The sequence below is a fragment of the Dryobates pubescens genome, chromosome 10, assembly GCF_014839835.1.
Source record: "Dryobates pubescens isolate bDryPub1 chromosome 10, bDryPub1.pri, whole genome shotgun sequence".
In the NCBI taxonomy this organism is placed as follows: Eukaryota; Metazoa; Chordata; class Aves; order Piciformes; family Picidae; genus Dryobates; species Dryobates pubescens.
In genome coordinates, this window is record NC_071621.1 from 21,185,418 (window position 1) to 21,198,727 (window position 13,310).

At 38.5% G+C, this 13,310-nt stretch overlaps 1 protein-coding gene across 2 annotated transcripts in view; it reads right to left on the minus strand.

The window, feature by feature from the left end:
• The window catches only part of FRY (FRY microtubule binding protein), a 196,155-nt gene that overhangs the window by 50,849 nt on the left and 131,996 nt on the right, over positions 1-13,310 (minus strand). For both annotated transcript variants that reach the window (XM_054164677.1, XM_054164678.1), the window contains 5 exons: positions 10,149-10,317; positions 9,286-9,376; positions 6,026-6,108; positions 2,710-2,860; positions 2,105-2,208 (listed from right to left, as the gene is read on the minus strand). In XM_054164677.1, coding sequence (XP_054020652.1) covers positions 2,105-2,208; positions 2,710-2,860; positions 6,026-6,108; positions 9,286-9,376; positions 10,149-10,317 — 598 coding nt within the window. The remainder of the gene's footprint in view (positions 1-2,104; positions 2,209-2,709; positions 2,861-6,025; positions 6,109-9,285; positions 9,377-10,148; positions 10,318-13,310) is intronic.

Genomic DNA, 13,310 nt, shown 5'->3' on the forward strand with positions numbered 1-13,310 from the left:
AGTTCAGTCTTTGTGCTTGACAATACTTGGGCCTTTCTTTAACTTGGAGATGTTCCTGAGAGGGTAAGTTTCTGTGATCTGGACACATTTCCATGGGAAAGGAGTGTAACTGCTCAACGCATTCCACAGTGGTTGCAAAAGGAGCTTTTAAACAGCAGAGATTTTTATGCACTATTGAGACAGGTAGGCTCACACCAGCAGTCTACCTCTCTACTTCCCTATCAGCACTACGAACCATTCAATAGGCAAACATATACACTGCAAAATTATTTCACCTTAGTTTTCTCATGCCTTACAACAAACAGAAGAATACAGGCTCTCCAGCTAGCCACCATACCACTTTCCAGTTCTGGGGTTTTGGGTTTTTTTTGGTCAGATGCATCTGCCTGCTCACATTTCCAGAAACAGTTTATTTTCAGTCACATTTAGACCTTTGGCTAACATGTGTTGAATAATTTTATTACACCTTCACAACAGGGCTCTACTACTAAACATTTTCCACAAGAGGTATAACAACTCCAGAGAAACTGAACTTGAAGCTTGGAAGCTGTGTTCTCATTTTAGTTACCACTAGAGCAGTTACATTCAGTTTCCAGTTGCATTTAGCTTTAATTTCACATTGGAGAATGTGGAGCTCTTAACCAAGGGATCATCAGGGGCATTTCTAAATTTCTATTTATTTCTTATGGAAAACTGTAATGTTGAAACATTATTGCAGGAACAAATCAGTAAACTATTTTATAATGGATTACTAATATCTTAACTCTGTTTCTGTATATGTTTATTTGGATGGTTCCCTCTTACACCTAGAAAATTAAAAGCACTATGCAAACCAAGTAAACAAATAATTATGGCCAGCCACAAAACAGATTAACTTACTAAGTGAAGAATGTATGTGAAATGTCATATTGAAACTGATGCAAGAAGGCCTATCTGACACAGTCCTGGCAAGAACTACAACAGTAATTCTTGTGTTTCATTAGAACTTTGTTGAAATCAATGTAGTAAGATATAAAACGTGAATATTTGATGAGTGAGCATTTTCCAAAGAAAACCTGTTTCAGCAAAAAAATTCAGACAGAACACTTGCTAATGGAGTAGCAGAAAAGGAGAATGAAGTAGCTTCTTCAGTTACATACTGAAGTATATCACATATTCTACCACTGTGCTGTAACCTCCTAACTTAATCTTTTTTGCCTGCTGAATATCACACTCTTCCCAGATTGCCAGTGAATAGATTTAGTTGTAACTATGGTGACTGAATGACAAGTGGACTGCAATCTTCAGTTACAATAAATTTATGTCATGAGTGGCTGGCTGTGTTTATTTATGAAAACTATTATTTATCAACATTGAAAGTTCAGAGTGCTAAATAGTCTACTATGCTGAAAAATCAGACCACTCACTTTTCATAATGTTAAGTGGCAGGATAAGGAAGGTATCAGGAAGTTATCACTCTCCAGCTGGATGGTTAAGAACAGACAGAGCAGTGGGGAAAAAAGCAGTGCCTCTGTGCTCAGGTATATAAGGGAAGACACTGATGAATAAGTATTCCATTACTAGTGATATTAATGAAGCTTGCTTGCTTGGTCTATGTCCTACCTTCATTATCTCTGCAGTACAGTAATCTTGGCTGGTTTATATAATATTTTTGTAAAGGCAAGAGAGCACTGGTGGGTGTAGTCCAGGGCTAAAGCATAAGCTGAATGCCCAGCTACTCATCAAACAGTATAAAGGCTAAGTTTTGTCTTTCTTGGGGAGGGTAGGGACATGACTATGGGGGTTTTAGAGATACTTTTGAAGTTAATAATCTTCAAATTTCTACCCACATCTCAAATTTGGGCAAAACTGGTCAAAATATACAAAGGCTTGTGACTAATTCACAGACTGACTGTAACTGCTTCAGGGTTAGGACTCTTTTTTGTCTGTGTGTGTGGTTTGTTTGTTTTTTTTTTTTTCATTTGGTTTGGGGGTTTTGTTGTATTTTGTTTGATTTTTTTAAGAAAAGAAAATCATAATTAAAAACACATAAGAAATACAGCTTCAGCAAAACTAAAGGACAGGAGTACATGAATACTTTAGTTGTTTGTTCTATTTGTCTTACCTAAAAAGAGAGCATGTAATAATAATGGCAGGTGAAGAGCCCAATCTTCTCTCACACTGTGATCCACTACCATCTCTGTCATGAAAATGACAGCAATATTGCACCTGAAAATTAGATCATAGTATCAGTTTGAAACCTCCTGGAGATGGGAAAACAGCAATCTGATGACTATTTCTGAAGAAATAAGTAATCCCTACATATTCAGTTTTATAACATTTCTTCTCAGCACGATTAATGCTGAAGCATCTTCATTACATTATTAAGCAGGTAAGCACCCATTACTGAAAAGCACACTATTCCTGTCACTACAAATTATGTAAAAGGAGAATGTCAGAATACACATAGCCCAGTTAGAATAAAAAAAAAGAGCAACCAACCAAAAGTGTTTTAATTGTTTCTTCAGTCTGATTCTTTTCAGAAAGTGAGATTTTTTGGTAGAAATGTGGTAGAACTGCAAGCCTTCACTGCATGTTGATTATAAGCGCTGACATCGGCAGAAACTGAAGGTATGATTTTCAGATGTTCTGAGTGGTAGGACAGTAGGATTGGTGTTGGTGAGAGGAAGCATCTTGCTGTTTGAAATGTCAGAATGAGAAACTGCTTACCTATGAAGGGGTCCCCGGGGTGTGATGGTTTCTGGGAGGTAGTCCACAAGTGGTGCCCAACATCCTCCATTGTAAGGCATGGGCAGGGGATGTGGTTGTTTGGTTTCAACAATATTCAACAACCAGCTTGTATATGGAGAAACAGGATCATCTGCACGGAAAAGCATTACAAAAGAGTGCATAAAACCCAAGTCTGGTTACACATTTTGGAAAAATAATAAAGTAAGAATTTATGCTAATGTACCAGCTCAGCTGTATGGAAGAACATAAGATGACACAAGGTTTGTAAATTCCTGTGTTCCATAACATATGATGCATTTTTAATCCCTCTTTCATGCTGCTGGAAATCAAACAGATTCCAGGCAGACAGCACTGAATAGCAGGAGTGGCAGATTAATCCCTACTGTCACTTAGTAGCTTTGGATCCAGATCACAAAGCACCAAGCAACAGACTTTTGCTTTAAAAATGAGAGAAAAGTTCATCCAACAGAGCTGCTGTCAGAGGCCATCTGCTGCAAGGAGCTGTGTACCAGTGACACATTTCTGTGACTCCTCACCAGTGCCCTAATGAGCTACAAAGGCAGAAGTTAAATGTTTTGAATTAGGAAGGAGGCATACAGAATGCAAAAACCATCTTCATGGTAATTTTCTTTTAACAGGGATGAATTATCTCTTGAATTTCTCAAAGATGTATTTAACTTTGCTCAGTATGACAGCTGCTGTATGTTAATGAGCAACAGAGTTTTTTTCTTCCACCTGTTTATCTGCAATGATGTGGGTCAGAAGTTACTTCCACCACTTTCTGTCTTCCCTCACAGAGAGAAGCTTTTTTTCATCTCTCCTGTATTTTGTTTCCTCTCATTTTTCACATTTTTTCCCATTGTTCACTTTTTATTTTGCAGGTCTGGCAGTCTATTACACACTGTGATGGAAAGTATCCTTTCCAGGCCTGTTCTTGACATGCATCTGAACATTGTCCTTTGAGAATTTTTAATGGGAGGATTATTTTTCACTCTAGGTTTGTTTTGGTCTTTTTTGGTTTGTTCATTTGTTTTTGTATTTTGGGGTTTTTGTTGTTGTTACACTTTTGCACATTAGGTAGATTCGAAGATCTTAGCACCTTTTTTTTTTTAACAGCAGGCATCTGATGCTTGTTGGCTTTGCAATGGGAAACAAAACTGTTCTGATGCCTACAAAAGTATTTTTCTAATGCATTTATCTCTTCTTCATTTTGACAAAGCATTTTCAGGAGCCCTTCAAAGCAGTAACTGCTTCTTCAAATACTACTAAAATGCCAGTTTATCATTCCCATTCTTCAGTGTTTGTCTTCCAAGGAGTACATTAGATCTTTTTGATTTAGATCTCTACTTAGTTCTCTCTTCCTGTGCAGGATGATTTATTAGTTACAGATAAAGAAGAATAAACTGATCTAATAATGTAGCAGAGTATAGCATTTTCATGTATTCATCTTCTAAGGGTTAACCAGATGAATGTTTGCCAGATACTTTTCTCATGAAAAGCACTGCAGAGACACACATTTATTACTGCCAGTTTAAATGTTTCACATCAAACTGCTTCATGAGGTCCAGAGTAAGACCTGGATCCTCACTCATTTTGACAGGTTTATGTGCAAACCCAGACAAAAAAAGCAGCACTTTGCACCTTGACATACAATCTTTGCCTGAACACCAGAGTTTCTGTGCTGTAGAGCTGAGTTCCCCATTTATATGCTCACCAATACCCATACGCCTAAGGTAGACTGGAGAGAAGAGAGAAGGCATAGCAACAACAACTTTGCCACCTGGGCTGCCTGACAGAGGGTCTAAGTTGTGCTTTCTTAATGGAGGTTGCATTATTTATCTTATAGAATAACAAATGGTATAAAAATTACTCTTTCATGATAGAGTTCTGTATAAATGTCAGTATCTAAGTAAAATGCCTTTTATTGTATATCTAGTTATTCATATGTTTATGGAAGGAACCCCTGTGAGAAGCAAACCTTGCATATTCGCAAGCACTATACGGCAGGAAAAACCATTTGGGCATCAGCTCAAGGAGGCATTCCAAAAAAGCAAAGAAAACGTCAGTATTCTTTAACCTTTTATTACTCTAAGCTCTTGTTTAAACCAGCTACTTGTGAAGAATGTTCCAACAACATAAACATTGTTCTGTTTCCAAAGTTTGTTCATGCAGATCAGATTAGCACTGGTGCTCCAATTAAACATCTGCAGAATTTTTAGTAGCTGCGGCACTAGAGAGCCGTAAGAAAAACAAGAGAGGTGTACTAAACCCCACGGTGTTTGCTGCACACATCTTTGTGCATTTGAGTACTACAGTATGTACACAGTATTTTGCAAATATTTTCTTTCATAATTATGAAAAATAGTTGTTGATATTCATTAAATTATCCTTTCACATTGTATTTGACAGTTTCACCATATTTTGAAGAAGAGTGTTGCAAAAAAATACATTACTTGCATTAAAGAATATACAGAATCTTTACTTCTTATGGCAAAATACTGTCCCAAAATGGTGTCCATGGCACTGAGATAAGATATTATGGGCTCTATATTATTTAACCTGGCTTTATTAAACCAGAGATGAAAGTCAATGTAATATTTGGTTAGGGTCTAACTGAAATCTGTAGATTGGCTTCCTTACAAGTCGCTCCAGAAATGAAGTCAAACCATCCAGCTCCTAAAATTTACACTCATTCAACAGTTGACAGAATGATCTTTTCTTTGCAACCTCTGCTGAGTGTTAAATGTCCATTTATAGTCCATTTGGCTGAAACACATAAAGAGCAAGTATGCCTGGGAGCTCTGTCTTGCTATCCCCTCCAATACAACTATGCACAGTGGCACCCAGGAGCTGGTTGCAGAAAGCAGAGAAAAACTAAAAAGGAGATAAGACCTCATTTTGGGAAACTCCTGAATCTCTTCTTCATGCTCATATAACAGCACTTTACTTGGAGGGAAATACTGGCAAAGGGTGCAATTCAAAATACTTGCTGTAACGCACTTGGAAGCCTTCCACCTTGCCATGTATAAAAGGTTCAAGGTATTACTGTCTGGAGGATTCTCTGCTGCTGCCTTCTGTGAAGTTCTCTAACCTCTACACAGATTTGACTGAGCCCAAGTTAAACAAAGCAAATTAATTAAATGAAGTATGAAAGTAAAATAGGGACACCCCCATATGGTGATACTACATTACTGTTTATACAAAACTTACACAGAGAGCCTTCAGCAGTGATAAGAGTGTTTTCCTCTCACACCAAAACACTGGAAATTTCATTGTATTGAATAATAGAACTTACTTTTGTCATCATCGTAAGATCCTCCAGAGCTGTTACTGTACCTTGATTCTAGTCGGGTGTGTGCTCTGATTACATTACTGAACCTTCAAATACAAGAAAAATCTTCATTAAAAACACAGACAAACATCTGGACTATATGCTCACTCTACCAAAAATGCATTTCCTTAAGCATGAGCTTTTATATGGGACTAGACAGCAATGTGAAGGTAATGCTGTTTCTTTCCACAAAGTAAGATTTTTGGCAGCCACTTTCTGAGAAGTTCTGTTTCCCTGCCACAAGCTTTTGAAATCAGCAGAGGGAAAACTCTTACGCTACAAATGTGATTTTCTTGAAGCAAGAAACCATGCTAAGGCTGAACTAAGATATAAACTGTTCACACTAGTATTTTGTCACAGCCCCTGTGCACAGGTAACATTCTGTCAATCTGCTATAGCAGTAACTGACTGAATACTCCAAAGTTAAGCCACACAGGTATCAAGCAGAAAAAGCTGCAGCAGATCACCATTGAATTAGGTGATCCTTCAATAGGATAATCCAGCAACTGCCAGAGAAGATCTAGCAGAGGAGGTAAGGGATATTAGAGCTATAACAAATTGTTCACAGCTATCCTCAAATCTACTACAGATCCACAACAAGCTAGCTTTTACTGGTAATCTTTTTTGGCTTCCTCCACCTCCTTGTGCTGTCAGCGCAATCAGGCCTGAAGTGGAGTAGGAGGAGCCATGCTGGAGGATCACATGCTAGTGATGTGTGTGATGTACTAGTGATGCAAAGCTAGGAAATTAATTACAAATAATCATGTTTAAACAACTTCATCATACAAAGCAAGACTGAAAGTTTTCGATGCAACATTCAATGCAATTTCCTACTAAAAAGCACACATAGTACTGGTATTGAATTACATGTTGACATACCAAAGTATGTCTGTCTCATCAGGGCACAACTAATTTCATTGTGGAGGTGACAAAAAGGCATCATAAGCCATTATAATTCTGCTATTTTTTGTCCTTCCAGCATCTCATTCTCCTACTGTGTCCAGTTCTGGGCCCCTCAGTTTAGGAAGGATGTTGACTTGCTGGAGCATGTCCAGAGAAGGGCAACAAAGTTGGTGAGGGGCTTGGAACACAAGCCCTATGAGGAGAGACTGAGGGAGCTGGGGTTGCTTAGCCTGGAGAAGAGGAGACTCAGGGGTGACCTTATTGCTCTCTACCACTACCTTAAGGGAGGTTGTAGACAGGCAGAGGTTGGTCTCTTGTCCCAGGCAACCAGCACCAGAACAAGAGGACACAGTCTCAAGCTGCACCAGGGGAGGTTTAGGCTGGAGGTTGGGAGGAAGTTCTACACAGAGAGAGTGATTGCACATTGGAATGGGCTGCCCGAGGAGGTGGTGGAGTCGCCATCAATGGAGGTGTTCAGGAGGAGACTTGATAGGGTGCTTGGTTGTATGGTTTAGTTGATTAGGTGGTGTTGGATGATAGGTTGGACACGATGATCTTGAGGGTCTCTTCCAACCTGGTTTATTCTATTCTATTTGATATATTGTAATAAATTCTCTTAATAAATGTCTACAAACTGACAATTGCTGACATATTTATCTGGCATTATAAAAAAAAACAAACAAGAGAAGAGAAGAATAAAGTTGAGGAAAAAAAAAATGAAGAAACAGGCAGAAATGAATTCTACCATGAATGAAGCACATGGAGAATACAGGTCATGTAAGTTATTTGAAAGCAGAGCATTTTACACCATGTTCTGTCAACATAAACCCAGGTATCTTCTCATTGGCTTTGCATTACTTTAAAAAATGCCCCTATTGATGAGAACAGTTTGTTTACAATCTATTACCTTCTGTAATAGTCAATACATAGTCAATATTAAGAGTCATACCAAAATTGACACATTGGCTTTGAAGTGCAGCTTCTAGTGCCTTTGACAACATAAAAGTCAGGAATGAAATCAGGCAAATGATTGTACATTTGTTTTATGAAGAGACTTTTATCAGGAAACAGAATACCAATATCAGAACTTTGCAATATCCCTTTTTTTTTTTAATGTGTAATCTTCCTTTCATTTTTATAATGCATTTACATTTGAATGGCAAAAATGGTTTTGGAGTCACATTTGACATTTAGCTAAGGGAAGAAGCCCCCAAAACACAGTGGAAAGTATAGCAGGAAATGATGTTTGCTCAACTTACCTGCAAATCAACCAAACAATAATCTAACTTATCTAGCCACAATAATAATCATCTAACTTATAGAGCCATTAATATTTATGCAACGAATAATAAAAAATCCAGAGGAAAAATGCTTTTATTTCGAGTACATTTCTAGTGCATATGCTAAATAACGTCATTTGAGTGAAATTCTCTTTATTATCAGGTTGAAATCTTAGTACTGAATGCCATATTTACTTATAAATTAGCAGTCAGACATAACTAATCTGAAAAAGAGCTACTTATGTTTAAAGCATGGAGAAGGCAAGTAATTAAAAAGATTCTGAAGCACAGAAAAGCTTTGTTTCCCATTTTTCCTCTGTGTTCTGAACCTGTGGAAGGTGGGTTGTACTGCTGAAGTGGTACTAGCAACTACTGTGGATAATTCCTACAAACCCATGATCTACACAGGGTAATTCATCCTATACAGGTTTAACAGATGTTCCTCTGCAATGTATTATTAAACAAAAGTCAGAAACTAGAATCATGTGAATAGTGGTGTGGGGGTTTTGTGTGTGGCATTTTTGTTTGGTTGGGGTTTTTTTAATGCAAAATTCATAGAATTGTCTGGGTTGGAAGGGACCTCCAGGATTATCTAATTCCAACTCCCCTGCCTGGCCTTAAAAACTTCCAGTGATGCAGCTTCTACCACCTCCCTGGGCAGCCTCTTCCAGTGTCTCACCACTCTCATGGTGAAGAATTTTTCCTAATATCTAATCTTAATCTACCCATTTCTATTTTTGCTCCATCCTCCTTAGTTCTACCACCACCTGTCTCTCAACAGTTTTCTTGTAGGCCCTCTTCAGATACTGGAAGGCCACAATAAGGTCTCCTTAGAGCCTTCTCTTCTCCAGAGTAGCCCCAGCTCTCTCAATCTGTCTTCATAGGATTATTTAATTTTCTGGGTTAACGCCACTTAGGACCAGTCTCAGCATCAGAGTTCCTCACAAAACAGTGCAGACCTGTGCTCAACATCTCACCCTTAATGTTGGAAAATATACATTTGGGGGGAAAAAAAGGGCAAACAAAAAACAAATCACAAACCTCTCATCAGTCTCTTTCACCACTCTGTTCTCCTCTACATCAGGAAAACTATCTTGCCCAGCTACAACAGTGTTACTGCTGGAGGTGGTTCCTGTATGTGAGATGTCAATAGAACATGCATTACATGCAGAAGATAATACTTGCAAAGTAATAGAAGTCTGTAACTTTTTAAAAGATTTTTTTTGGCAGCCACAAAGTCATCATCCTGCAAGTACTTGCTCATATGAATGAACACCGCTACCTCTATAAACCAGGATCTTGTTACCTTTATAAACCAAGACCTGTTCACATGGTTAAATAGCGTAAAGTTTAAATGCTTTGAGTGGTACATTAACATAATGATGCTCTGCCAGTCCTTCATCTAAGCTCATTGTCAGGTAACATAACCTGTTTTTCAAGGATTTGGCAGAACATTGACAAGGTTAAATATGAGGTTGGTGTTCTTTAAGTATCTTTGATTAATGCATCTTGGAAATAGCATCTGGCCTTTGAAAACTGAATTGCCATATTAGTTGAAGCTCTCAGTTTTCTTCTTTGGTGTATGTGCTGTGATCACAGCACTGATGATAACTTCTTCTTGTGAGAAACTACTAGTAGAACCATATAATTTGAATTCTAAACAGCACCAAACACTGTTTAATATCCTATTAAAATAGTTGAGAGAATTAAACATATGTTTACAAACCACATACAACATAAGGAATCAAAAAGAACTGCAATTTAGATGTGCAACAAACCCCTGAAACTTGCACTTTATATAGACACAGATCTGAATGGGTGCAAAAGTAACAGTTGGGGTTTTTTTCTGAGATGAAAACTGAAAAGTGCAGGAGAGCATAACTGAAAGTATATTTAGGTCATACCAGAAGCTGCAGCTGAGGCTTTGTTACTGGCAGCAAAACGGTAAAATGGAGGATTATCGCAGTGCTGGACTATTGGGTTCACTGGGTCGGTTTGCTGCAGCTCAAAAAGGAGCTCTTCCATTGTCTGAATCGTGTTGTTGCGACACAGATATATTGCAACTTTTTTTATCTAGAGAAGAAAATAACAGTTACTCATCTCTGTCCAAAGTGAATTTCCAGTACACGTTACACTGCAGTATTGAAAAGATCTGGAATGGAAACATTGGTCCTAGACAGATGCCACAACCACACAAATGCATCCCTCTTGTTTGCACAGAAATAAACCAGCTAACTTGGATGTCATGACTATTTTCCCAGCAGAGTGAATCTGTGATCTTATAATCCCAAGGTTTTTGCTTATCAAAATGAGCTGTTTAGGTATATAACTTTATAACATACATATACAAGCCCCATCTGATTTTGCACTCTGTCACTTAAGGATATAAGCATTAACTTAGAATGACACTCAGGGATTTGTATTCTGAGTACGTGATTTTCACTGAAAATTAATCTCTCTCTTGAACAGAATAAACTTCTCATCTGGAAAGCATAGATCCACCCAAAACTTCATGCCTATATTTCCAGATATGGTAGGTGTAGCCACAAAGAATAGGCCAGGCTCTATCTGCAGTCAAAGCAGTGGCACATGGAAGAAAGGAAAAGCAATTATGTACACAGACTTTCATGCATTCTGTTTTCAAAAATCTGAGAGTATTATTTATGGAAATTCTGGGAATTTCTATAAATATTTCAACAAGATGCCAAACTTTATTGTATGCACCACAGCAATGAGGACTGTTGAGATACTGAGAACTGAATTCTTGAGGGCAGACACCCCTATTGTCTAATAAAAGCAGAGTCTCTCTCTCTGGCTCAAAAATATTTGATTTGTAAACTGCTGGGACGAAGGGAGGATCCCTCTGTGCTTGCCTTCTTGTATTTAAAGATATCCCTAAACCTATATTAATAGTGGAGTTAATACACTGGACCAAACTGCCTGTTGGCTTCACCAAATATTGCTGTTCTTATACTCCTAAATACTTCCATTAAAATAACTTCCTGACTGCTTCACTTTTCTTTTTATTTTTTCCCCCCTCTCCTTTTCTTTTGCTTAAAGTAGAGAAAATGCACATATTTAAAGTCTCTTTTACTGTGCTAAAAAACCTTTCAGGGACTTTCCAGATTACAAACTCAGTTCATTTCCAGTTGGGCTCACAGTGCCACGTCCAGCTTCTTTCACCCCAGAAGGGGTCACATTTCCTACACTAAGTCCTTGCTGAAAAGGTTTCTGAACTGGAAACGCTCTAAAAACTCTGAAGAAAGAAAGGACAGCTCAGCAATATGAACTGGAGCACTAGGAAAACAAAAGGGAGAAATCAATGAGTTTGATCACACACACACACAAAAGTAAGTCAGGCATGTTTTTTTTGGCTTGCACCCACATAGTCAGAACAGATGGCTGAAGGCAGGAAGCAGCTGGTGACTGCCTTAGGGCACAGAGGGCTCCAAAATGAGATGGGTAAACTGGCAATCTTGCAACTTTGTGATCTTCTGAGCCCAGGTGAGCCGGAAGAGTGCTGATGCTAAAATAATACTTATTGCCAACCTGTATATGTTATGTATGTGACAATGGAAGATACATGTTTATGTTATCAGTAGCCGTGCATAGTTCGCACAGCGAGGCACAATTTCTTAACTGTAAATTCCAGGGCATTATCAAACCCTTGAGCAGTGTATTTTCCTACTCCAGACAAAGCTCTCAGTGAAAGGGTGACTCACAAGCATAGTCAAGCTTCCTACACAAGCTGAAAACTTTTCCAGATTTTGAACAATCCAAGAACCAGAATCCAGAGACTAACAGAGTGGCAGAAAACACAGGAACCTTGTCAGCTGTTGCCCTTAATGAAGATGTGATTGTCTTGTTAACAGCCACTGGAAGTCTGGGCAGAAAAGTCCCATTGTCAAAACAGGAGATGCTGTGCAGATTAAGTTGGAGATGCCAAAACAGACTGCTCTCTTTGTGGAGTAAGAGGATATTATTGTCCTGGAGAAGGATAGGGCTGTGAGAGCCAAAGCTTTGAGGCAAAAGGGTTTGGAAAGAATCTAAAGAAAGAAGTGCTGTGAGCGGAAAGGGGCTTTGAGTTAGGCTGCTCAGGGCTGTGGGATGGCAACAGTTTTGGAAAAAGAGTGTGTTGAAAGCTCTGGGCTGGCAAGTATCTGGACTGGGGGACAAGGTATACAAGGGGCTCCTGGGAAAGAGACAACAGAGTTTTCAGGCATTTCCAACCAAGCTACAGATTTAAATGAGATACACTAAGCACAGGACTATTCCTTTCTCTAAGAAAACTGCCCTTATTCCTTTTGTAAGCTGTCAGGAATACAACAGGCTTAATTTTTCCTCTTACATTTGTGATTTCTGCCAACATAGCTCCTCCTGATGGAGACCAACTTTGGGCCTATTTCAATTCTGTCACAGGTTGTAGGATCTGTCAGGTTGGAAAGAACCTAGGAGGTCCCTCGTCTACATCCTGCTCAACGCATGGTCAACACTGAACGGAGGGCCTCTGCTAATCTGCCAAGTTAGTGGAAAGACCTTATTACCCTTAGGATAGATGGGATCAACCCCTTTGTCTTTTTCTCACACAGACTTCAAGCTTGTTCTTTCAAATACTGTCCCTTTAGATTAGCTGGGCAACACTGACTTTGCATATACAGGCACTGATTTGAGAATACAGAACAGCAATCCTACAAATGAAATGATACCAACAGGATCTCTATTCTACAACAACACCACCATGAACACTTTTACAGTCTTCTGTATTTTCTGTATTCTATTATGCATAGGAATTATCATAAAAACTATAAGCAAAGTATAATTTCAGCAGCTGGAAATGAAGTATGCTTATGAAGCTTTTTAGATAAGTGTAATCATATTAATAGGAATTTCAAATTTATTTCAGGGACATCAATAGTAAAAGACTAATAGAACTGCATACTGTAATTGTGCTGGAAAATTTACTAAATTTGGATTCTGTTTCACCCAGCCACTGAGCAATAGGGAACATGGGAATAGGACTATCTTGCTTTTCTCACACAGCCCTGATTTTATTTTAACTCGAATAA